We start from the raw sequence: 27,190 nt of genomic DNA, 5'->3' as shown, positions 1-27,190 counted from the left end.
TCTGTGAACCACAAGATGCAGAGAGAGAACTGACTACCCGGATTGTCTTTGGGCTTTTATCTGTGTGCTATAGCATGGACACACACTAAGAAATTAATAACTATTTTAAAAATCAGCAAGCGATTGAGGCATACCTCTGGATGAGACTGGAAGGGTGATTCCTGAGAGGATTAATAAGTTGGTAAAGACTCAGTCTAAGTCTGAGTGACCCCATCACGTGGCCTAGGGGCCTGGAGGGAATCAAATGGGTACGGAGAGCCCCCTGCATTCCTCTCTCCTTCCTGTCTTCAGTGACTGAGTGTGTATGCCTCACCAGGAGGTTCTCCCCTAGTGCCTGGGGCAAAGCCACCATGGTACAAAGCTGTGAGTCCGAGTAAGTCATTGCTCTTTAGATTGTTGCTGTCAGGTATGTGGACACAAGCTATACAGGAGTTAACTAATATACCTGCACAAAGACCTGGGTTCAAATCTATACCTATACCTATACCTATACCTATACCTATACCTATACCTATACCTATACCTATACTACTTCACCATTGAACTGATCATTTAAAGGGTGAGTTTGGACTAGGGGGATAGCCCTGTGTATGAGGCCCTGGTCTCCCATCCTCACCACCACGCACAGGTGAGCTCGCCTCATCTTAATAAGGAAACAGCATCCCTCTCTGGGAAGAGGTCAGGAAGAATGCCTGTGGATTTGGATTTTGTGAGACACAGAAAAGAGATCATGGTCAGAACCTTCTAATTTATTAATAATTTGAAAGAACTATATATATCTATAGATATAGATATAGATAAACTTTCTCTTGAGTATATTTCAATTTCAACATACAATGTAAGATAGTGTTAGCATATTGTATAAAGTAAACAAATAACTTCAAGATAAAGTAATTTGACTATAGAGCAAAAATAGGTGTGAGAAATCAAAACCGGTTCAGGAGTTATCCAAACTTGGTCCTGGACAGGCCTGTGCTCGATACAGGGTGGAAGCTGGGGAGATCCCGAGCACATCATGAAGCAAATGGGTATTTCCACCTCAAGATGGCTCCGTCTGCGCTCACACTGACGATATACTGGTTTCCTGGACTTATCCGCATGGCCATGATGTTGCCGCTGTGCCCCACCCCGACGTGAGTCACTTCACCCTCGTTGTAGTCCCAGACTTTGACCAGATGGTCATGGCCACCTGAAACACAATTGCATGGCATTGCTGGCAGAGACTCCTAAACAGCCCTGGCCTCACGGAACTGCTTGCTTTTCAACACAGTGTCCCATGTGCCAGCTTGAAGGAAGAAAAATCCATATTTATATAAAGCTTTTTTTGATCTTAAAAAAAAAAAATCTATGTATGTCCTAGTAAATTTAGAGTGGAAAGGAAAGTACCGCCCAGAACTAACCACTAAACACACATCTCCTTCCACTGTCCACGAATGTAGAGGTGTAGGCACATTGATGGGTGTCCCAGTGTATGTAGTTTGATCTCTTTTTTTTTTTTTTTTTTTGGAGGCAGATAAATATACTACAGGTAAGGTAATATATTACATCTCTATGTAATATCCCTTGCTGTCCTGGATCTTGCTTTGTAGACCAGGCTGGCCTCCAACTCACAGAGATCCCCCCTGTCTCTGCTTCCTGAGTGCTGGGATTAAAGGCGTGTGTCATATCTTTTTGTTTTGTTTTGAAGTCAATGTGTTTATGGAATTTTCATTTACTTGAAGCACTTATAAATGTCAAAGAGCCTGGCAGGAAATTATATTAATGCTGTTCCAGTGGACGTGACCTGTGGTAAATGCTCCCCAGACATCACGGAATTCAACAGCAAGCAAACAAACAAACTGCTGGTTAGGAGCCCAGTGAAAAAGAGCACAGGTGCTTTACCTCTTATCCTAGCACTCGGGAGCCTGAGGCAGGAGGATCACTAATTCAAGGCCAGCCTGAGCTACATACAGTAAGACATAGCTCAAAACAAAAACAATAAAAACAACCCCCCCAAAAATGCATAGAAAAGCAAGTAGAAGTCTCGGGGCATTTAAAACCTCATTTCTGCCCCAAAGAGCAAACATGGCCATGTAAAGTGGGGCTTTTCTCTGGGCCCTGCACAGATGCCTTCCTTCACTGAAGTGTCTTTTGGACCACTTTCCAGCTTTGGTGGTGGGCTGTCCTGGGCTGAATGTAACCAAGGTGTCCTTAAGACCCTCTACTAGCTCTTCTGACTATCCCCACCCCCGACAAGGGTTTCTTATCCTCCAAATAAGACAACCCTGATTTACTAATCTTATCCAGGACCAACCTGTAACAAAGTGCCCTCCTTCCTGAGTGATATCCATACCATTGATGGACCCAGACAGGGAACCTTCCAACTCTCTGATTACTGATCCATCAAATACTTCCCAGTAAGCAATCTGGAACGTAGGAGAAGGAGTTAGACAGGAGTCAGTGCTGTAGAATCATCCACACACATGCTAACAAAAGATGCCTGCACTTTATATAGAAAGTAGCAAAAATACACCATGGGAGGGGACCAGTTGGAATTATAAATAGGCCATGGCGAGGGGGTGGAGGAACCATTTTATTATTTTTAGTATTGGTTTTGAAGTTTGCATGCTATTTAAAGAGATGTTGATATGCGATAAACCAGGGGTGACAGAGATTTCTGATAAGGCGAAGCAGATTGAGTCTGCTGCCCCGTGTAAAATAAAGAGCCACGGATGGGTCTGCTCCTGCGATCTGAGGAGGAGGGCAGAGCTGCAGGCCCAGTGGGAGGGAAAGTTCTTTCCGGAGGATGGGGAGTGAGAGTTCTGGAGACTGGGCTTTGCTAAGTCACTGGCTCTTCCCCTCAGCCTCGCCCCCCGCCCCGCCCCCACCCCGCCCCCACCCCACCTGTCCTGTGACTGGACTGGATCTCATCTTTATCCACCGACAAAGCCAAACTACATTTTGCTTTTCTGGACTAAACCAGCAACACATTCCAGACGGTAAGATTTAAAGAACCTAAAAGCCTAACGTTGGTCCCTGCCTGCGAAGTGAAACCAAGTAGGGAGCAAGAAGAAACAGTTGCTGAAAGGGGATACTTTCCTGTGTAGGGCCGGAGAATCACCCATGGGGGCCAAAATGCCAACATGCTTGCACACTGTTAGATGCAACTGCTTGCATCTAACCTTTGCACATCCTCCATCTGTGTACTTTAATAAAGCGTCCCCAGATTGCTTAGAAAACTGTATCACATCATGGGAACACTATGTGAATAGCTGTTATACTGTTTAGGACATAATAAATGACCTAAAAAAAAAAAAGTCCTGGGCATGTTGGGGAAAAAAAAAAAGATTGGGTAAAGATGCAGTTCACCTCCAAACCCCACCCCCAAGCAATTTTCCAGGCATTTACAAGTGACTGGATCTGCAGACGTGAAGCTCTAGGCAGTGGAGGGCCGCCTGCACCTACCTTCCTGTCTGTGCCACTGGTGATGATCTGGAACTCTTCCGGGTGGTAACAAACACACTGGAATAGGGTGTTGGCCAGGATCATCTGATTCCTTCTCAGTCGCCTGGGAGTAAATTCAAATGCTGTGGAACCCGACTTTGCCCCCTCCTGCTCCCCCCCCCAAAAAAAACCCTTATTTATTACACAGTGTGCAGTTGGACAAGCTTGGAAGGGGTTGGGTTTTTTTCTCTGACTTCTTATGCTAATCACACAATAGAACTTGGGTTTGGTGGGGTTTCTTGTTTGTTTGTTTTGGGTTTTGTTGTTTTCATTTTGTTTCTGTTTTTGTTTTTGTCAAGACAGATATCTGCAGAGCTGGAGAGATGGTTCAGTTAAGATCATGTACTGCTCTTGCAGGGAACCCGAGTTTGATTCCCAGAATTGGCATCAGGCCACTCACAATTGCCTATAAATTTATTCCAAGAAATCTGATGCCCTCTTTTGGCTAAACATGTATGCACATGTAATTAAAAAAATGTTTTATTTTGTTTTTTTTTTTTTAATAGACTCCTAGCTGCTTTATCCTGTGCTTATGTCTTTTCCCACCAAATCTGTCAGCAATTGTAAAAAGGCACAGGCAAAGGTGAGTCCCCTTCCTAAAGACAGGGCATGAAACTAGAGCAACAGTAAACTCTAGAGAGAAGGATGGAGAAGATGCTGATTCAGGTCTAGCCCGTCACCTCTCACACAATAACCTGGATTCTCAAGGCCACCATTGGAGTCACGTGATAGTCCCTAGAAACTGAATGCCAAAGGGTGGGGAAAGCTTGTTTCAAAGGGAGATAGATTATTGGGCCCACCCGTTCCGATCTGGAGTCAGAAGGCTGGAATGGAAGCCCAGAGATCTGTATCTGAAGCCAGCCATTCCACTGACTGTTATGTGCACACAGGTTTGAGATCCCCTGCCTTAGACACCACAGAAAAACAGCATGTTTCAGACTCGGGAATATGCATAGACTTTTCTACCTAAACATCCCTAGGAAATCTAAAATGGTCTGAACTCTGAAACTTTTTGTCGGTATTAAAGGGAGGGAAGGGAGGGAGGGAGGGAGGGAGGGAGGGAGGGAGGGAGGGAGGAAGGAAGGAAGGAAGGAAGGAAGGAAGGAAGGAAGGAAGGAAGGAAGGAAGGAGAAGGTTTTAGAGGACTTGGGGATTTCAGATTAGGCTGCCTGACCAAGAAGCATGGCTGTATCTAGTGTGCTGGTGGCTGTCTCACAGGTCCAGATCCTAGCTGAAAATGTACACTCTGCAATTTCTTCTTATACTAGAAGCTTTCAAACACAGTATTTGAGCTGAGGATTTTTAAAGACTTAGCACATCTTAAATATTCCTGCTGCACAAAAGGAAGGTGTTAAAGATTTGAGCCGGTCACAAAAACCAGCCACTGATAGAAACTCAGATACCCCTTCTTGGTGCATACTTTCCCAATGCAGAGGTCACATGTCTATGGGTATGGGCCTTGAATCAGTAACTCCACATGGGAACTTATTAGACATGAAGAAACACAGGTATCATCTAAATGTATTCAATGAAAAGCTACATGCAGAGTTCTTGGGGTGCTTTGCCCCTGAGAGTGTGTGTGTGTGTGTGTGTGTTTCAATGTGCATGTGGAGGCCAGAAGTTGACATTGGTTGTCTTCCTCACTTGCTCTCCACCTTGTATGTTTTTGAGGCAGGATCTCTCACTGACCCTCGAGCGCCTGGTTCAGCTACAGAAAGCTCAGGGATCCTCCTGCCACTGCCTCCCAAGTGCTGAGGTTCTAGGTGTGCACCAGTCAGGTTCGTGTGCTAAGATTCCACCATCTAGACTGTATCCACAGCCCTGCGTTCAGATTCCTAAGAAGTTAACCAAAAATGCTCCGCGTTTGCCTTCAGTCCTCGCTCCCCTCTCTCCAAGCAGGAACAGTTCAGCTGGGCATGGTGACACACACCCTCACTCACAGCCACTTGAGAGGCTGATGTGGAAGGATGTCTCAAGCCAAGGGATTCAGGACCAGTTTGGACAGCACAATGGTACCCCATCTCAAAAAAGGAGGGACATAGTCTTTGACCAGCTGCATCCCTTTGCCCCTCTGTGCTTAGTTCAGCCTCTTTAGACAGTCATGCAAAGGCTGTGCATCCCAGGGGGAGTGATGGTTAGAGGAAGATTGGGGGAAAGGGTTTGGTTCCAAAATAAAAACATGGGGGAAAAAATCTACAGCCAAAAAAAATTTAAAAATCATCTTTGAAAACTCTCTGAATGGCTCCTATGGTGAAGTTCACATGTTTGGGGCTGAGTAGTTTGGCATTGCCATCTTTGGGTCTGTGACTTATAGTGTAAGCAGTCTCTGGGAATGTGCCCCTTCCAGTGTTGCCTCCCCAGGCAGGCTCATGACCTAGCAGGATGACAAGAAAACGTCTTGCCCTGTAACTTTCCTTGTTAATTTGCAACATTTAGGTTGAGTGGATTCACATTAAGTCATGCGTCACCGCATATATCTGGAAAACGACTTCCCTGTCTGCCCCAGAAACGTCTGCTATTTCGTTCTTCCTGGAGACCATATTTTCCCTGTTGGAATCTATAACCCTTGGATAGCCAAGGAGACCAAGGTCTTCTCAGAGCCTTTTACTGCTATGATGGTTAATCTTCATTGTCAACTTGCCTGGATTTAGCGTCACCTAGGAGATACACATTTGGGCACATTTGTAAGAATTTCTCCAGGCAGGGTCAGTTGAGTAGGAAAGGCCACCTGGATGCACTGTTCCTTTAACTGGAATTCTTGACTGGATAAGAAGGAGAGTGTGGGACTGGAGCTCTGACTCAGTGGTTAAGGGCATAGGCTGCTCTTCCAGAGGACCAGGAAAATGTGGTGTGCTTCCTAGCACCCACATGGTTGCTCACAACCATCTAAAACTCCAACTGCAGGGGATCTGGTGCCCTCTTCTTGTCTCTGCAGACACCAGGTGTGCATATGGTACATAGACATATATGCAGCCAAAACACTCATACAGATAAAATAAAAATAAAGCCCCCCCCCAAAAAAAAAACCCTTAAGGGAAAAGGCAAGCCAAGTGTCACAGGCATTTGTCTCCCTCCTAACTGCAGGTAGACTCAACATGACCAATGGCCTCCTCAGACTCCTGCTGCCATGTCTCCCCACCATAATGGACTGTATTCTCAAACCAGGAGCCAGAATAAACCCTTTATTCCTTAAGTTGCTTTGGGGAAATATGTTGTCACAACAATGAGAAAAGAGACCAATGCAGCCTCCTTGGGATCTTTGCTTCTGTTCAGCAGAATGCTGGCAGTGTTTGGGTTTTTGTATGTGTTGTGCTGTCCTCCCTACCCATCCCAGGTACTTACACGAGGTCCCAAATGATGCATGTCCCGTCGGTGCTGGCAGTGACACACTCCTCATTGTTCTTCTTCACCCTGATACAGGACACGGAGGACTTGTGCTCCTTCAGAGCCTCCTCCAGCTTCTGAGTCTGGCAGCCTACCTGCCACACCCTCACCTGTGGGCACCAAAGCACGGGCTAGCAACACAAACCCAGGACTTTGGAAGGGAACAAGAAAGATACAGTGTTTCCATCTCTGCTGGGTGTGACTTATTTAACTCTGTTCCCATTTCAGCCAGACAGGATGGGAATGCCACACTTCTGGGCAGGAGTGTGTATGAGATATGGCCATCTTCCCATGAATAGTGTGCAGAGTGCTGCTACCAATCTCCAGACCTGCTTCTACTTTGGGAGAAAACGATCAGGCTCCCGCCTGAGAAATCAATATTGCAAGGGCCTCTGCTAAGCCCAGAGGAAGAACCTGTCTCCTCACTTCTGCTGAGCATTGCTCTCAAATTTCTCATGCCATCAGGAAAGCTCTTGCTACCCAGAGCCATATTTAAACTTTCATATCAGCTATTCAGTTTTAATCATTGAAAACTGATGTTATTCATCCTCAGAGGATCAAATAGCCATTGTCTTTTATATATTGAAAAAGAGTCTCTGAATTCTAGTGCAGGTGCGTATTGGAAAATGAAATGGAGAGGCCGATAAAAGGACTCGGGCATTTCTGAGCACTGCCTGCTCTTCCAGAGGACCCGGGTTTCATTCCCAGAACCCATATAGCTGCTAACAACTGTCTGTAACTCCAGCCCCATAGAGGGATCCTATGCCCTCTTCTGGCCTCTTGCAGCACTGCACACACATAGCATAGATACATGACACGCAGACATCCATGAACATAAAAAAAAAAAAATTAAATAAAAGAAAAGTGAAAAAATGGATAGCCTCCTATGAGTTAGTTGCTCTGAAATTAAAGGCTTTTTTTTTCTAATATAGTTTTAGAGCTGTACCTCCCCTTCTCCTCCTCCACTGATGATCCTTTTACAGTCACTGGTGGTAGCAATGGCAGTCACTCCGATCCTGTGAGCACTGTTAATGGTGTACATCAGCCGACCTGATTCTGGAGCAAAGGCTCTGATTTTTCCATCATCCCATGCTGACGGGGAGAAAGAGACAAAAGGTAGGTTGGCCCAGTGGAGATACCGCCTTTCTCTGCAGATTGATACCCTCCCGAATCACCAATAAGAGTGAAAACTGGATGAAATGGTAGCAGCAGACTGAGAGGCTTGCCCTAGCCCCTGTCAATACTCTTGTGCCCTTCTCCCCAACCTCCAAAAACTGCTCACTCTCTGAAAGGGGGAGGAAGAGGTTTGCCTGGAGTGCACCCGCCTGGAGTGGATCTCAAGCAGGGGAGGAAGCCTGTTCTTACTTGCCTGAGTTGTAGACCTCCACCCTCATCCATGTAGTTTTCATTTTGTTGTTGTTTTTGGAGACAGAGTTTCCCTTTGTAGCCCTGGTTGTCCTGGAACTTACTCTGTAGACCAGGCTAACTTCCAACTCACAGAGATCTGCCTGCCTCTGCCTTCCAAGTACCAAGTAACAGCTTCACTCAGAACAACTTGGCGTGCGTCACCTCTGCCCATCACTTATGTAGTTGTTAAGCCACACCAGGGATGCATCAGTTTACAGTTCCAAATAACCTCTGCCTTCTCATCTCCCCGTTGTCATTGTTATTTGAGACAAGGTTGCAGTTTGTAGCCCAGGCTGCTCACTCTTCATTCTCGTGCCTCAGCCTGATCTGAGTCCTCTCAGTAGCTCCTTCCCTGCACGCCTGCTTGCAATTAGTTATCTATTAGAGGCTGGGATGCACTTTTTAAAAGCTAAGTCACCTTTCTGATCAAGATCTCCTCAAAGTTCTCACTGTCCTAGAATTAAAATCCAACTTTTAAAACCTACTGATTTTTTTTTTTTTGAAGCATGTAGATACATGTGGGAGTGTGTACTTGTAAATGCAGGTGCCCAAGGAGGGTAGAAGAGAGCATCAGATCCCCTGGACCTGAGATACAGAGCGTTTGTGACCTGCCTGGCATGGGTGCTGGGAACTGAACTCTGCAAGACTTCCAACCGCTGGGTCTTCTCTCCAGCCCCCAAATCCAACTCTTCAGTCTGAACACTAACTTGGACCTGGTGCTCACCTACCTCTTCATCCCCTTTGCTACCACTCTTCCTGAGGCCACGCCCCTCCTCTGACTGATGAGCTCCAGACACAGTGACCCCTTAAATACAGCAAATGCTTTCCCACCTCAGAACCTCTGCACTTGCTATGCCCTCTACCTGGAATACCTTTCCCCCAGGGCTGTGTGCAGCAGGCACTTCCTGTCGGCCTTAGTGTTGTCTCTTGAGCTTAGCAAGTTTAAATAGGATGCCCAAGGTGAACCCCATTTCGGCAAAGACTTGAGGAAATGAAAGGGAAGGAAGAGTCAAGCCATGAGGTGTTTGGAGGAAGAACATTCCAGGCCAACTGAACAGCTAAAGTAAGACCTGGATGTCCATTATGCAAGTATGGGGGTGGGGGAGCAGGTTGAGAAGAAGAGATAAGAAGTGGGGAGTGGAATAGAGAAGGTCCTACAGGGACTTGCATGTGATTGCTAGGACTTTGTCTTTGTCGGGTGGGGAGGAGGAGGAGGCTTGAAAAGCCCAGCAAATGGCTTTCATTTAACATTCTAAAATGGATTTTTGGTTCATGTGTAGAGAACTGACTGGAGAGAAGATAGACAGGTGGGCTAGAGTAGGGGCAAGCAAAAGCAGTAGAAGAGATGAAGTAGAAGATGAAGCAATAGAAGTAGATGAACTACTGAAGAGATGGTTCTGCGGTTAAGAGCACTGGCTGCTCTTCCAGAGGTCCTGAGTTCAATTCCCAGCAACCACATGGTGGCTCACAACCATCTGTTTGTTTGTTTGTTTGTTTGTTTGTTTGTTTGTTTTGGTTTTTCAAGACAGGGTTTCTCTGTGTAGCCCTGGCTGTCCTGGCACTCACTTTGTAGACCAGGCTGGCCTTGAACTCAGAAATCCACCTGCCTCTGCCTCCCGAGTGCTGGGATTAAAGGCGTGCGCCACCACGCCCAGCTCACAACCATCTGTAATAGAATCTGATTCCCTCTTCTGGTGTGCATGAAAACAGAGCACTCATGTACATTAGATAAGTGAATAAATCTTTGGGGGAAAAAAAAGGAAGGAAGAGAAGGAGGAACAAACGAACGAACGAATGAACAAACGAATGAACTACTGGAGAAATCTAGAAGTGTGGCTGATGGCAGGGACCAGGGTGGAGAAGGCGACCAGTGATAGACCGACCTATGGCTGTCCTTTGAGATGGAGCCACTGGAGCACATAGATAAGGGGAAAAGAGAAATAGAGTGGGGGCGGGGATGACTCTAAGATCCTCTTGTGCAAGGACTGGTCAGTTCTGGGTACAATGTAAGCCCCTGGGGGGGGGGGTTGAGACATAGGGAGGGGGAGTGGACAAGGAGGAAACAGAGCCAAGAAAAGAGGGGATGGGCCCCTAGATCTCTGTCTTAACAGCTTCACTCAGAACAACTTGGCTTTCCCCTGATGTAAGCCAATACATTTATTTTTGACTAATGGGGAAATTTGATATAGGTTACTCATAAGATGATATTAAGAAACTATTGTTTCACAAGAAAATATTTTTAGAGCCATATACTGAAATATTTAGAGGAGGACTAATGTGGTATCTATAATTTGGGAGGGGGTGGGTTTCTTGAGTCAGGATATCCTGTGGCCTGGGCTAGCATCAACCTTACCAAGAATGATCTTGAACTCCTAATGCCCCTGCCTGTCCCTCCCAATGCCAGAATACTAGGTGTTCACCACTGTGCTCAGCTCATACCATCTATTGTTTATGTTAAAACATTAGTTTGGGGCTGGAGAGATGGCTCAGTGGTTAAGAGCACTGAATGCTTTTCCAGAGGTTCTAAGTTCAATTCCAGAAACCACATGGTGGTTCACATCTGTTATGGGATCCTATGCCCTTTTCTGGTGTGTCTGAAGACAGCTATAGTGTACTCATATAAATAAAATAAATAAATCTTTAAAAATAAACAAAAACAAGAAAACAAAAAAACCATTAGTTTGGCATTAACTATATATATATATATATATATATTTTTTTTTTTTTTCCTTTTAAAGACTGGAGAGATGGCTCAGCGGTTAAGAATGGTAGGCTGCTCTTCCAGAGGACCCAGGTTCAATTCCTAGTAGCTATATGCCTGTAACTCCAGTTACAGGGAATCCAGTGGTTTCTTTTGTCTCTGTAGACACCAGGCAAGCACGTGATATACCGACATATGTATATACATGCAAAGCATACATATACATAAAATAATAGACAAACAAACAAACAAATAAAACTTTACCTTTTACCAACACTTGGGAGGCAGAGTCAGGAAGATCAGGAGCTCAAGGCCATTTTCAACTACATAGCAAGTTCAAGACCAGTGTGTGTTACATGAGACCCTTAGAACAACAACAACAACAACAAAACAAAACTACCAGCATGCACAAACAGTTGTGTGCATGAATGCAAAATTAAAAAGAATTCTTTGAGACATTTCTTAGTTTGAGTTGGGTTTTTCTCTTTTATACAAACGCGCTCTAAGCCAAGGCCCTATTCATCCTAATCCTCCAATCCATTTAGCATCAACTACTTTTCCTACTATGAAAAATATCCCTGGTACGTGGAACAGTTTGAGAGACATAGTTCTTCCCAGCTAGGAAACCTCCTGGGTAGAAGGGAACGCCAAGGAGAGACTAGACCCCAAGGTCTAGTGCTCAACCTGTGGGTCGGGACTCCTTTGGGAGTAGAGGACCCTTTCACATATCAGATATCCTGCATATCATATATTTACATAATTCATATCAGGTATGTTATAATTTATAACAGGAATATTACAGTTAGGAAGTAGCAACAAAATAATTTTATGGTCACCAAAATAATTTGGGGGGGGGGATTCACCACAACATGTGGAACTGCATTAAAGGGTTAATCAGCGGAAAAGCCAAGTGAGTCTGAGTAAGGCTATTGAAACAGAGACCTAGGAGCCCATCCACTCTTTTCTTGGGGCTCTGCATCGGGAAGTTGAGAATGACTGCCCTTAAGGGAAGGAGGGTGGATGGCAGAAGGCTGCCCCTGAGGATCCACACGTAGACACTAGCAGACAATAAGAATGGTAAGAATTGAGACCTCAGCCAGAACTGGATCCAAACCTCCACTGGAAGCGACTACCAAGTCTTCTGTTGTTTGGTTGCTGGTTTGAGACAGGGTCTCATGTAGCACAGGCTGGCCTCTAGAGCTCAAGGACGGCCTCCACCTCTGAAGCGTGTGCCCCCACACACATCCTGTTACCTGAGATGATGCTCTTCCCGTCTCTCATGAAGTCAATGCCATGGCAGGTCATGTTGGGCACCGTGATCCGAAGCAGCTCCCGTTTGGACATGGTGTGCCACACCCTGATGTCTTTCTTGGCACAGGTAGCAAACAGCTCAGCAGTACCACTACAAAGGAGTCATCGAGGGATAAGAGGTGCAGCCGTCAAAGATACACAGCGTTTGGTGTGCATTGGGTATTAAATGTGCCTCGTGAGGATGTGGGCAGCATGCCCTTTGGACGCTGATTACCTAAAGGTGTGATGTGAGAGATTTCTCATGTGGAGAGACACCCAATTCCTCCCATTCTCTAAGGAGAAATCTTTTGTCATCTTGGAACAAAGTTTTTAATAAAGAGAAAGCTGATTTGAAATCTTTCTAAATCTTGATTAAATCGGAGACATAGTCATATTACTTCATCTTAAACTACTTTTGGGGATTTGGTTGACACACAAATACCTGTGTATGTTCAGTATATATGGATTAGTCTGGAGGCCCGTATACATCTAACCAAGTAGCATTTCTTGAGATAAATATATAGCCATAGAATATCTTTACTTAAAAAGCAAATTCCAATGAAGTTGAAGTCTTGTTAGGACCACAAAGAAGAAAATGGCAACATGGTCAAATTCACATTCACACCTTTTATTTTGTTTAGTTCTGAGAAAATAAGAAATTGTGAACAAAGAAAAGTATCCCTGAGTAATTAATTGGTCAGTCAGGCCACTTGTAAATGGGATATAGATTACCAAAGTGTCAGATGATTATAGATTACTCTAATTTTTATACAAAAGGGAGTGATATTAGGGTAAAAGAAACCATCTGGTTTATAAAGTGTAGTCTCTGGGAAAGCTGACCTTTAAACATTCCTCAAGCATTGTCTCCATTTCATCTTAAACATGTTTCAAAAATATTCGAGTCTCACTTTACTCACTTTAGAATTAGTAGGGAGAGAAAGTAGACCCTTCTGCACACTTGGAGTTGTGTGCAGAGTTGAAATTAGATGGCAAAGGAGAACTCCAAAAAATTGTCCTCTGACCTGTACATGTGTACCATGGCATACATGCAAATGTATACACACACACACACACCCAATTAAATTAATAAAGTGTAAATGAAACAAAGAAAATGAAAGCCATACAAACCCCAAATAGGTCGACATTTACATAAAATTGAACATATAGTTTTTAAAAAAATATCCTCATAGTGGCTGGAGAAAGGGCTCAGTGGTTCTCTTCCAGAGAACTTGAGTTTGGCTTGCAGGACTCAAGTTAAGTAGTTTTCAACTTTCTGCTAACTCCAGGCCAAGAGATCTGATATACCTTCTTTTGGCCTCTGTAGATACATGTATACACATACACACCCACACACACGAGAGAGAGAGAGAGAGAGAGAGAGAGAGAGAGAGAGAGAGAGAGAGAGAGAGAGAGATCTTTAAGTATATCCTTATAAAAAGCACTAAAACAAGAAAATTGTATACATTGATTCCCCCAAACTCCTTAAAGGAAAAATGGAACCTGGTTAGAAAGTGACCCACTTTCCCATGAAGATTCACTTCAACGGGAAGCACAAACTCTTCTCTCTTAGAAAATCCCAAAGACCTGAACCCAAAGGACTCAGGAACCAAAGCTGCAGCTCATTACATGGGGGTCTGAGTTCTGAAACAGGCTTGCATCTGAGGAACAACAATTTTGGTGTCTGAAGTCCAAGCTAAACTCAAGAGGCTCAGAGCAAAAACTGTCTGGCCAACTTTACGGGACAGATTTTGTTAACTGTAACAACCAACATGCTTCAAAATCAAGTAGTGCCACAAAGTGACCCAGGATCCTTCTGTAAATATCAGAACTGCCAATGGATGGTTGTCTTGGGTGAGATTATCAGGAAAAGCAGCCAGTACAACCCAGGAGACCACATGTGCATCACCTTAAAAAAAAACAGAAAGAAAGAAAGAAAAAAAAAGAGCAAAGGCTGCTAGATCAGGGGAACTCAGGGACACCAACAAATGACTGGAATAAATTGTGAAAACAGATGAACAGACATTGCTGTGCATGGTGATGCCCACCCATGATCCCAGCGCTCAGGACACGGAACCGGAAGGATCAGGAAGGAGTTCAAGACTCCAGCCAGCTTCAGATGTTGAGGCCCCGCCTTAAACAAAATCCAGCCTGAGAAGAGGTAGTTTGGTGATTCTTTTTTCTCAGATGGCATTGGGAAATCACAGAAAAGCTCTCCTGGGAATGTGCCCTTCCCGCAATGGGCCAGCGTTTTCCATGTATTTCTTGATGTGTGCGCATGTGCTTTCGCCACAGTAGGCGAGTGGAGGTTGGAGGGCATTGTGGGAGAGGTTCTGATGTTCTAGTGTGTGAGTCCAGGAGTCCCTTACACTCAGCTTGTCAGGCAAGTGCCTTTACCCAGTAAGCCATCTCACTTGCCCAAGCACTTTAAAAGTGTATCACTCTTGCCCAGCATTTTAAAAACATGCAAAGCAAAGGAAGGAAAACAAAGGTAACTGTGCGGTAAAGGCAATTTTTTTTAAGCCCATTAGAAGGCTGGAGAGATGGCCAGCAGTTAAGAGCACTGGTTGCTCTTCCAAGACCTGGGTTCTGATTCCTGACACTCACATGGCGACTCACAATAGTCTGCAACTCTAGTTCCAGGGACTCTGATTGCTGTTTCTGGCTTCTGCAGCCACTGCATGCATGCAGCCAAAACACCCATAACCCTTAAAATAAAAATAAATAGGTCTTCCTAGGTCCAATAAAACAATTCAGTACACTTGAAAAGTTTGACCAGGAAAATAATGCTACTAAGGAATCTTGAAAGCAATTGAATAGAGCAGAATTCCTTTGCGTGCTGCATCAAATTTCTATGTTCTAATGGTCCTCTTCTTCTACTTACAATGGAAAGACGATGTCCTGGACAGCTTCAAAGTGACAAGTTGCAATGAGAGTCTCTTTGAAATCGGTGAAGTTAACGCGGTAGATGTGTGATTCTTCTGTCCCCACAAAAAACTGGTGTCCTTCTCCTCGGAGCGTGATAGAGGTAATGCCACCTTGCAGCTGGATTTTCCTTTGGGGGTAATGCACAAAAGTGAAGCAGAGCCACTCAACCAGCAAGCATTTGCCCACCTGATTGCAGAGAAAACAAAACCAGTCACATGGTATGGGATGGGCCCTCGAGGAGGTGACACAGCTGAGAAGGCCTGAGTTAGTCACAGTGTTGCACACCCACGATCAGGAGGGAGGGGGTTGACAGTGTGGGTTAAAGTAGTCAAGAAAGGTCTGCTAGGGAGATGTGGTCTGAAACAGTTTGTACCTTAAAAATTAGGGGGGAATGCCTTGTATTTCCAGTATCATGTCCTAGTATAGTGTATGCAAAGTCGTACTTATTTATCAAAAGGGCAGTGTGCCTCTGGGTTAAACTTTAGTTTGGTTTAACATGAAATTTTTCATGGGAAAGAAACCACTACCTCTATAATTCCAGCTACGTACACACTTAATAACAAGATGAAATTCTTTAACCAGGTATGAATTTCTTTCAAACAGGGCCTCATTGTGTAGCCACAAATGGCTTGGAGCTCTGTAGAACAGGCTGGGCAAATCCCACAGAGATCCACTTGCCTCTGCCTCCTGAGCGCTGGGATTAAAGGCATGAGCCACCATGCCTACAATATGGTTCTTCTGATACCGTTCAGTTGTTGGATGTAAATGGACCTCTCTCTAGTGGGTCTCCACCTACCCCAGCTCTGTGGTGTGTAGAACTTACCTGATAGGCTTGTAGCTGGGGCTTTTACAGAAGATCAGCAAGCCAGCTCCAGAGCCGACCAACAAACCACCCATCTTCAGGCACCTGAGAGCCGACACTCCCTACGGGGAGAAACAGTGCTAGAAAAGAGCTAAAGGGTTTGCCATTAAAACTCAAGGCAGCACCTGGTGCAGGGAGCACTTGACACGGGGAGCACCTGACAACAGGGAGCATGGCTGTGGGCACTTCAAGGCTGCACATGATGTTTGATGAGGATCATGATGTACCTCCAGGTTGGCCAAGAACATTCAATGCCAACGACAAGTTCGTGTCTTAGGAAGTAGCCTTCCTGGCCTGCAGGCAAGTAGGCAAGCTTCACCATCCTTCCTCCCTAAGGTCTCCTGTGCATTTGAACAGACTGAGTATTAGTGCCCAGATATCCATCCGCTCAAGCTCAGCTGCAGCAGGAGGCAGAAGCACGGCCTCGGTAAGCTGGGTCTTCAGTTGCCATGGTTTCCACCAGAACTGAATTCATATAAATGCAGGGTCCCATGTGATATCCAAAGACGGCATGGGACAGTTCTTACCATTGGGTGATTATATTTTCTGAGCTAAGGCATATGGTATACAACCTTACCAATAGTTGGAAACACATTCAAAGTTCCAGACAGTGACGGTCTTCAACTATATGGAGGAATGATGGCCAGCTCATAGTATGCTCCATAAAGGTTCTAATCGAAAATGTGCATGACTACCATGATTTTAGTGCATGCCTCAACAAGGGTCAGTGATGGAACCTACACCCCAGGGCAAAAGTGCTGGGAAGCAGAGCCCTATGGGCAGTTCAAGTACCCGGTGTGGTGGTGCACACCTTTGATCCTAGCAGCTGGGAGCCAGAGGCAGGTGGATCTCAGTGAGTTCCAGGCCATCCAAAACCCTATCTCAAAAAGAGAAAAAGGAGGGGGAAAAAAGGCCATGAAGCCTCTGTCCCCATGGATTGCATTGGTTATAAAGAGAATGGTTTATCACAAACAGTGAATTTAGCTCAATATGGAAATGTTCACCTATCTGCGTTTCTAGCTGCTTCGAAGGCTCAGAGTGGAAGAGCACGTGATCCCCAGACTTAGTAAAAAGTGACTCTTGCAAGATCGATGTTGGTGATCTTTATATTCTGGGAAGAAATGGGATGATGTAGCCCATAGTCCTTCACTGGAGGCAAACACTGAGCTCTGAAAAGCTCTAGCCTCCAGGATCATGGACTGAATGAACTTCCACGTTAGAACCACCTCGTCTCCAGCACTCTGTTACAGCTATGCAGAACTCACGCAGGCAATGGCTGTCACTTTATTTGAAAGCATTCAACACTCATGGTTGATTTGATAGGCTTATGTCTTAATGAGCTCTGAGGGCTTGGTTTCATCTCCAGCACCGCAAGGAAAAACAACAACAAAGCAAAAAATAATAAAAATAAAAACAAACAAACAAAAAAAACCCCAAGGTTTGAATAATGAAAAATAAATATATCCTTTCAAGTTTCTTTAAGCTGGTTTTTGCCTGTTCCGACTTGAAAGGCATTCATTCCACGGTGTCTAAGAAGAAAAGCAAAAAGCAAAGGCTGGAGAGTAAGAGAGCAGAGGAGGTACCGTGTGCATTAGCAGAGATGTCTTTGCCAAATGTTCCGACTCTGTGGCTTGACCTCTCAATCTCTCGGTGATGCCTTTTGCACAGCTTAAACTCTATTAACAAGGCCCCTCTCATGCACTCTGGGATGGCTCTGATAGTTCTCAACTTGACTATGTCTGGAATCAACTAAGACCCAGAAGCTGGCTATGCCCATAAAGGGTTTTCTTGATTGGGCCGTTTGAAATGAAAAAGACCAACCCTAAATCTGGGCCACACCTTCTGGTGGCAGCACATAGAAAAGGACAGAAGAAAGGAGTTTTTGCTTTTTGCCTGCTTGCCCTCACTTGGCTGGCAAGTTCATCTATTCTGTTCCTGAAGCTTTCTTTGCTGGTATTAGAGCCTACTTCTTTGGGTTTCTAATGCAGAAAGAAGACTTTCAGCTCTCTAGGACTTAATGGGGCTCCCTCACCGAAAGTTGGGATAGCTGGGACAACCAGTGTCATGGACTGAACAAGTCCAAATCCTTAGCGTTTCTGTCAGGAAATAGTCACTGTCATACTGCAACCTGTACATCACTCAAATAAATCCCATATATATAATATATATTGCACATTATATATAACACAATGTATATATTTTATATGATAGGATATATTATATATTACATTTAATATAAAACATACAATATATATGTGTACAATATACAATGTATACACACTCTACAATATTATATACATTCTATCATTTCTGTTCCTTTAAAGAACTCCGACTAACACATCTTTCCTGGACTGTGTTTACACGCTCTGTTTAATATGTCATCACTAAACCTCAGGTCATGCTTTTTCTAAAAATTATCCTCTGTAAGTTTTACATTTTATTTTTAGCTCTGCGATCCAGTCTGAGTTCATCTGTGAAGGGTTAAGGTTGGTGTCTGGATCACTGTGAGGGTTTCGATTTGGGGTACATGTGTTGAACATATAGGAGTCCGCTTGTACCAGCATCATTTGCAAGAACTGTCCTTTCACCATTGGATCATCTTGGCTCCTCTGTCAGTGTTAAGAATAGTTGTGCAGGTCTGCTTCTGGGCTATTTTGTTTCACCTATCTACTTTTTCATTAAAATCACGCAGCTTTTATTACTGTAGCCTTCTGGTAGGCTTTGGAATCGGGCCTTCTAACTCCTTCAGCTTAGCTCTTCGGTGGGTATGCGGGCTGCTCTGGATCCGTTGCTCTTTTTTATCACTGTTATAATCAGGTTCTCAGCACCTCTAATTAACTCTGGGTTTAGGTCATGATTACATTAAATCTCTAAATCCAGTCGGAAGAACTGGCTTCCTCTTTCCCTCTCTCTCCCTCCCTCCCTCCCTCCCTCCCTTCTTCCCCTTTCTTCTCTTTCTCTCTCTCTCTGTCCCTCTGTCTGTCTCTGTCTCTGTCTCTGTCTCTGTCTCTGTCTCTCTCTCTCTCTCTCTGTGTGTGTGTGTGTGTGTGTGTGTGTGTGTGTGTGTGTGTGTGTGTTTTAGCAGACACTCATGTAGCTCAGGCTGGTCTTGAGCTCACAAGATAGCCAAGGAGAGCTGTGAAGTCCTGATCCTTCTGCCACGAGTTCCCATGCCTGACTGGGAGTCCGGGCATGAGCTCACGAGTGCAAGAACCGACATTTAAACAACAGTGTCTCCCTAGCCACAAACACACACTATTTCTCTCTTACTTCTTCTCTGATGACTTTCATTTGTTTTGTTGTTTTCTCACTGAGACCTTGTAAAACATCCTGTTTTTATTGTTACTGTTATTACCACAGTCAACTTCTTCCAATGCAGTACCATGTATCTATCCCATAGGCCAATTTTAAACCATGATGATTCTTGGCCTCATTCTTTGGGGATCAAACATTTAAGGAGAGTTTCTTCTTTTTTTGTTTTGTTTGTTTTGTTTTTCCTAGACAGGGTTTCTCTGTATAGCCCTGGCTGTCCTGGAACTCACTTTGTAGACCAGGCTGGCCTTGAACTCAGAAATCCGCCTGCCTCTGCCTCCCGAGTGCTGGGATTAAAGGTGTGTGCTACCACACTGGCTATTTAAGGAGAGTTTCAAAATGAGTAACTTTTGATTTTCCAACAAGGCATCTTCACTACCACCTCTTTTGCTTTCATCCCTCAAGAGATCTTTGCTTTCTGACCACATGAAGGCTCAGCTTGAACCCCTGCTTTGTAGGGTTAACCAATGGCCCTGAAATGAGCAGCCATGCAAGAACTGGGAGGAGGCTTAAAATGCCAAGGTTTGAGGGGCTCTACTGCAGCCAGCATCTGCTTAGTAGAGGCTTAGCTCCCAAGTACTGTTCAGGCATTAAAAACAAAACAAACACAAAGAAACCATGCCTATCAGTAGTTTTCAAATAGTGTCTTCAGATAGCCTTTGGAGACCTAGCAGGCTTTGGAGCTGGCAGGGCTCTAGGCTATGTCTCCCTTTCCTCTGATTGGCCTTGTTTTTATCTGCTTAGTATTAGAATCTATCTCCCTGAAATAATTTGGAAAACCTTTGGTCTAGGCCACGCTTTGATTATTTCTAAATACTCCTCTATCTGTACTATCTGTATCAGGCTTCTTCCCGTTTTTTTTTTTGTTTGTTTGTTTGTTTGTTTGTTTGTTTGTTTTCCTGTACTTCTTTAAAAGCTTGAATATAAGATGATGATATGATTAAGGAAACTGACATTTTCTCAAGAGGACTGCATAGTATTTCAGTTTCTTGAGAATGTGTGTTAAGTGGGAAAGTAGATGTGCTCCCATAGGCACCATCTGTTCTGATATCAGAAATGAGAGGGCAGGTGTGGACTTAGCACACAAACTTCCCAATTCCAAGTCTAGTGAGAGCAGCCCTCGGAACTTTCTGGGCACGTTACAGATAGCTGTCGTTGTATAAAGTCATCATTCAGAAGTGAATCTTTTATTTTTGTCTAAAAGTTAGCATTTCTTACTGGGGTTTTGGTAAGAGCCTTTGGGAACTCTGCAACTATACATGTTCAATGATTTTTTTTTTTTTTTGGTCTCATGAATGACTTATAGCAGCACCACAGAGGCTAAAATCTAAGATCTAGTTATTAGAGTTGAGATACACATACACACACGGGCTCACACAGACACATTCACACACATTCACACACATACATGCACACACATACTCACATACACATACATACACATACTCACACTCAAACACACACTAACACATATACATACTTATATATACACATATTCACACACAGATGTGCACTCTTACATAAACACACAGACACACACATACATACACATAAATGTACACACTCACACATACACATACTCACACACAGACACACATGGATACATACACACTCTCACACACACTCAGATACACACTCACACATACATACCACAAAACACACACTTACAGATCAAAACATACACCTCTCTCATAGATGGCAACTGCGTTAGAACCAATATAGTTTCAGATCATGAAGAAACAGATCCCGTCTTGCCCTGAAGGGAACCAGAGAGTAGGGCCTGGAGAACTGGCCAGTGCAGGGTGGCCAAGCTGACTGGGGTGTGTGGCTTTGGATCCATTGCTAATTTGCACACTCCCCACCCCCCACCCCTAACAGATTTTTTTCCTTAACAAAACTCTGTGCAGAAGAACATGACAGGGAGGATTGGATCATGCCTTGATGGTGTCTACTCACCAAGCTGAATTTGTCCTTCACAGGCCCAGTATCTGCCAGCAGTTTAGTCTTGGGGTTCATTTTGAGAATATCCCCGGTTGTGGTGCCAAGGTAGAAGAAGCTGTCATCGTCGGCCATCTAGGAGATCAGAAACAGAAACCTGAAGACTCGAGTCTCCCCAGGAGTCTAGGAAGCCCCAGTCAGGAAGGAGATGGAATTCCATAACCTCTGACAAAGAAGCTCATGGTAACACCGGTCTCTCGAGATGTAAGGACAGGTCAGCCCAGCTCTGAGTGCAGCAGAGTCAGGGCCACCCGCAGCTGGAGGGTGAATTTTACTTGACATTCATTTGGGTCTGATGCTAACACACACATGACCAGTGCCAGCTGCTGAGTCACCTCCAAAGGGCTCTTAGGATAAAGATGTGCTTCCTCTATGGGGACACACAGTTGCTTTATTTCAGTCTCCAAAGGCTACGTTCATAAAAGGGACTATGCATTAAAAGAGGAAGAATAAATCAAGGAATGGAGCAGAGAGTTCTATGAATGAATTATGATTCCGTATTCAACCATATTAATAACATCGATTTGTGGAAGGGTCTGCATTTCAACAGTGCATTTCCCTATCAGACACTTTATTTCCAAAGAAAGGAATAGCCATGGTGGCAGATGGAGCTGCAGCATGATCTTCAGTGTCACCTGGCCACACTGCTTCCCTCCAGGTCAGGCTTTGGATGTTTGGTAATGAATGGCGAAGGTGCCAGTGAAATGGGACCTCTTAGCACTTGCATAGCTCCTTCCCAGCTGTGTGCTCCCTCTGAGCTATGCCTCCTCACCAGCATCCCACCACCGGTCTATCCCTCCTCCCTAGCCTGGCCCAGTGCACACACACCCCTGCTCAGGCTGCTGCTGCTGCTGCAGGCACTTGCACTAGGAGTCAGTGTAGCAACAGTTGAGGCGGTACTTACTCCAGTACTCAAGACTATCCTTTTCATCTGTCCTGTTTGGCACTCGGTTGGCCAGATTTTTCTATTTGGAAGATCCAGTTCCCACACTCGAATTGTCCCACTACAAAGAAAAAATCACAGTCAAATGGATACCCTTTTAAATACTGCTTCACATCTTTTAGGGTATTTCCACCCCACCCCACCCCACCTCACCCCCTCTTGAAGGAGAAGCTGACAGGAAGAGGGAGAAATATTTCTGAGGATTTTTACTTTTTGAGCCCACTGTACAACTTGAGAATTTCCCACTCAGCCTCACAGCAACCCTAAGAGGTAGGTTGTACGCTCCCCGCCTCTGCAGGTGGGACGATGCAGACAGAGCTTGTACACAGCAGAACAGGACTCATACCCCTGCTCTGTCATGCATTGAAGTGTACACTCTTCCCACTGTACTGAGAAAAGCAGGTATATAATTGTACTGGCTATTTTTGTGTCAACTTGACACAGCTGGAGTTATCACAGAGAAAGGAGCTTCAGTTGAGGAAATGCCTCCATGAGATCCAACTATAAGGCATTTTCTCAATTAGTGATCAAGGGGGAAAGGCCCCTTGTGGGTGGGACCATCCCTGGGCTGGTAGTCTTGGGTTCTATAAGAGAGTAGGCTGAGCAAACCAGGGGAGGCAAGCCAGTAAAGAACATCCCTCCATGGCCTCTGCATCAGCTCCTGCTTCCTGACCTGCTTGAGTTCCAGTCCTGACTTCCTTTGGTGATGAACAGCTGTGTGGAAGTGTAAGCTGAATAAACCTTTTCCTCCCCAACTGCTTCTTGGTCATGATGTTTGTGCAGGAATAGAAACCTTGACTAAGACAATAATCAAGCAAACAACCCAGGCGTGGTGCATCCTTGACTCTTAGCATGTAGGACACTGAGGCAGGCAGATCTCTGAGTCTGAGGTCAGCCTGGTCTACATAGTAAGTTCCAGGACAGCTAGGGCTACATAAATGTGACCCTGTCTCAAAGATAAATTAACAAATTAGTCATGCAAAAAATGTAGAACAAACCAGGGTTCTTAATATTCAGACAAGTCCTCTTATTATTAAGTGAAGTTACATATACTTACGATATACAGCATGAGGTTTTAATGCATAAACACACTGTGGAAAGGTTAAATTAAACTGCTAAGCATGTGTGTTACCTTATTTATCTCTTCCTAGTAAGAACACTTGAAATCCACGCCCATTGGATTTTTACATTCAGTGTTATTTAACATAGGCTGTGTCCGAATATTGCTCTGGACTGTAGTCACCATCACACTGAGTGCCCATCGATCGACGAGTGGATGATGAGTGTGCATATATACAAAGGAAAACTGTTGGCCCTTAAGAAAGGTGAACATCTGGAGAAGACCAAGCTAGCTAGAATAAGCCCATCACAGAAAGACAAATATTGCCTGATCTCACTCTTGTGGAATCTAAATGGAATGTACCAGAGGCTTGGGTGGGAGAGGGCAAGCGGAAGATGTTTGTTCATGACACCGAATCTCAGTTAGGAGAAATTTGGTGGTGATATCTCTTTTTTTTTTTTCTTTCTTTCAGAGGCAAGATCTCATGTAGCCCAGGCTGGCCTCATAACTCACTGTGTAACTAAGGCTGGCCATAAGACTCCTGCCTCTGCTTCCCAAATGCTGGGATTACAGACATGCGCCTTGTTTAATGGAGGATGTCTTAGTTTGGAGAATTCCTGTCTCCAAGGAAAGAGACGTGAGATTAAATGAGTAAAAGTTCAAGTTAGTAATTAATGCAGCACTTAATATATGGCTGGTGCTGCACTACTATATGTTGAGTTCATCTGAGTTAACAATTCTATAATAATAATTGTAATGCCAAGGTGAATATGATCAAAATATGTTGTGTGGACTTCTCAGAGATTTAGTAAAAGTATTATTTTAAAACGAGAAAACACTACAAAGAGTTCTGCCAACATCTCAAATGAGAAAAGTGTTAATTAGAATTTTCCAACCTTATTATTATTATTATTATTATTTAGCTTACAGAATTGTAGACATAGTAAATGCTCAAGGAATATTTAAATATATTTTTCAAAGTGTAGAGAGGGGGCGGGGGAGGGGAGATAGATTGCTCTTGCACACATACTGGCCCATGGCCAGACTGATAGGTATCATGTGAATGCCAAAACAGGAATGCGTGGGCTGTCTCAGGGGACATATGGAATAATATATAATGGGGTACACAAACCATGACTCTGATGGAAAAGGCAGGTACTTTGGCATCACAACAGAAATCTTACGTGAGAACGTGGACATTTCCAGTACTGGTATCAACAAGAAATCGAAGCCAGCTTGGAATACAGATGAACCAAAAAGATTGTTTCCTATAAAACTTCCAGCTTGACTTTGCAGAAGCATTGCCCACAGACATTAGAACAGATTGATGCCTTCAGCTGCTAAGAAACCAAAGAACCCAGATCCAACAAAACAGAGAGTCAAGCTGCTCTGGGGACCAGAATGGAGGGCAGTGGGGGCAGGGACTGAAGAACTTCAGTCTGGGCAGAAAGAGCAGGGTAGGGTCCAGATCTGATCTGCCTGACAGGGGAGGGCTCTCGTGGCTGCCAAGGAATTTCCTGCCTCTCTGTGAGTCCTCCCTCACTCACCCATGGAATAAATGCAGTGTGTGTGTGTTCCAAGGTGAGGACTGGAGACATTACAGAGGCAGAGCAGCACACATTCCTCTCTCTGGCTGGGGAAGGAACGAACAGTCTGTACCTTTCATGGGTGAGAGATGACAGAGAAATTGCAAAGATATTTTCGCTGAACTTATCTTTCTGCCTTACAGTTTACCATTTCTTCCCCCTTAAGTCTGTGAGAGATGTGGGAAAGGACACTTTTATGTCTGTTTCACCTTCCCTTCAGGACACCAAGCAGGGCTCTGATTGCCAGTTTCTAAATTAATGTATGCTGTGGCACAGATCGATGCAGGTTCTGCTCAGATGTTCAAGTCGCTCACCAGAAGCTGGCCGAAGCTGGCCCTACCCAAGTCATGTCCTGTGGCTAATAGCTTAAACGTTTGAAGTATCCTGGCATGGTTCTTTTGCAAAATAGCACCACATGAGACCTAAATCAAGAGCAGGTGGTAAGAAATACCAACGGGAAAGCGAATCCATGTAGTTGTGCAAATGATTTGGCTGGCGCGGATCGGAAAGCATGTCTTTTCAATGACAAGAAGAATCCTAAGGGAGGTTCAGGACTGGTGAGGTGGCTCCATGGGTAAAGGAGCTTGCTGCCAAGCCTGGGTTCAATCCTCAGGACCTACCTACGTGATGGAAGTGAAGAACCGACTCTAGAAAGTTGTCCTTTGATCTCCATATGCTTACTGTGGTGCGTGCATGGACAGATGCGCACAATATGTAGATAAATGTAATAAAATATTTTTTAAGGAGGAGTTTAGCCATTCAGCATAATCTTTCCTCAACGACATTTTTCAAAGAAACATTCTAAAAAAAAAAAAAAAAACCAAAAAAACAAACAAACAACGCATCCAGCTGAAAGGATGTTTCAGTACTTACAAAAATTACAAAGCGAGGGGTTCGTTCAGTGCTCAAGACATATTCCTCCCTCTCCCCACCCCCTGGCATCGCAAGTGTGTTTTCTGTGCGGGTGACGTGGGTCATCTATGAGTCTGACCGACCTTCTCTCTGTGCAGACTTACTTTCCAGCAGTGACAAACATCTCATCTCGGCACCTAGAGAAGACCACGCTGGTGGCATTGCCGACATTGAGGCCTGCCGCGGGGCTGCCACAAATGGCATCTCTCTTGGCTATGCTCCAAACCACCACACTGCCAAACAAGAAGGGGAAGACACCAATAGGGGAAATCAGACCTTCAAAGGTAACAACTAGTTTCCTGGTTCTAGGAAGAAAAAGAACAAAATGAAATGTTACTAGTGGAGGCTGGAGAGATGGCTCAGTGGTTAAGAACACTGACTGCTCTTCAGAGGTCCTGAGCAATTCCCAGCAACCACATAGTGGCTCACAACCATCTGTAAAGGGATCTGATGCCCTCTTCTGGTGTGGCTGTAAACATCTAGTGTACTTATATAAAATAAACAGATAAATCTTTTTATTTTATATAAGTACATCCCCACCCTCACACCTCCATCCCCCCTCCCAGTCACTCCCAAGCATCTGCTCAATCAATCCCACTGCTTTACTAGAAGACTAACATGGGATGCTTTAAAGGCTTTGAAGGAAAAGGATTCTGGGGCTGGAAGCCAGGGAACCCATCCATCGCGGCTTTTCAGACATGCAGGCATCAAAGCTTGCAAGCCTCCGTCTCATGTAAACATTTTCCTTGGGGCTGTAGTTGCCTCCTTCTTTAATTCTAGGCCTTGAGAGGCTGACACAGGTCCTAGGAATTCAAGATCATCCACATTGGCTATATACCAAATTTGAGGCCAGCCTGGGCTACATGGATCCCCTCTTAAGCAAAACAAAGCCCGAATGCTTCGTACTTCAAAGAAACACAAATATATTTCCACACAAAAGCTTTGTGTGTATGTGTATATGCATATGTATATGCATATGCATACATATATATCAGTATGAATTACTCATAATTATATAATCAATAATGCTTTGAAAGTGGTCATAGGAGCTGGAGGTGTAGGTGAGTGCTAGAACGTGCTCTTACCATATTCTAGACCCTGGGTTCAACCCTCAGCATTTTTTTTTTTTTTTTTTTGGTTTTTTGAGACAGGGTTCTCTGTATAGCCCTGGTTGTCCTGGAACTCACTTTGTAGACCAGGCTGGCCTCAAACTCAGAAATCCACCTGCCTCTGCCTCCCGAGTGCTGGGATTAAAGGCGTGCGCCACCACGCCCGGCTACGTTTTTTTAAATTAGGGAATGAAACCCATTTTTTCATTACCTAACTA

The 27,190-nt window shown here is 44.4% G+C and overlaps 1 protein-coding gene across 1 annotated transcript in view; it reads right to left on the bottom strand.

Moving 5' to 3' along the window:
- Positions 1-718: 718 nt before the first annotated feature.
- Cfap52 (cilia and flagella associated protein 52) overlaps positions 719-27,190 on the bottom strand; it is a 42,062-nt gene continuing 15,590 nt past the window's right edge. The window contains exons 4-14 of the mRNA XM_021176819.2: positions 25,968-26,096; positions 22,267-22,366; positions 21,321-21,437; positions 16,014-16,114; positions 15,147-15,317; positions 12,229-12,377; positions 7,814-7,959; positions 6,826-6,977; positions 3,445-3,547; positions 2,294-2,405; positions 719-1,189 (exon numbers count right to left, since the gene is read on the bottom strand). Of these exons, the coding sequence (XP_021032478.1) occupies positions 1,014-1,189; positions 2,294-2,405; positions 3,445-3,547; positions 6,826-6,977; positions 7,814-7,959; positions 12,229-12,377; positions 15,147-15,317; positions 16,014-16,114; positions 21,321-21,437; positions 22,267-22,366; positions 25,968-26,096 (1,456 nt within the window). The 3' untranslated portion in view covers positions 719-1,013. The remainder of the gene's footprint in view (positions 1,190-2,293; positions 2,406-3,444; positions 3,548-6,825; positions 6,978-7,813; positions 7,960-12,228; positions 12,378-15,146; positions 15,318-16,013; positions 16,115-21,320; positions 21,438-22,266; positions 22,367-25,967; positions 26,097-27,190) is intronic.

The sequence above is a fragment of the Mus caroli genome, unplaced genomic scaffold (assembly GCF_978045245.1).
Source record: "Mus caroli unplaced genomic scaffold, Mus_caroli_1 scaffold_13, whole genome shotgun sequence".
NCBI classification, from domain to species: Eukaryota; Metazoa; Chordata; class Mammalia; order Rodentia; family Muridae; genus Mus; species Mus caroli.
Note: the sequence above shows the minus strand (reverse complement) of the source record. Positions and strands in the feature narration are given on the sequence as shown.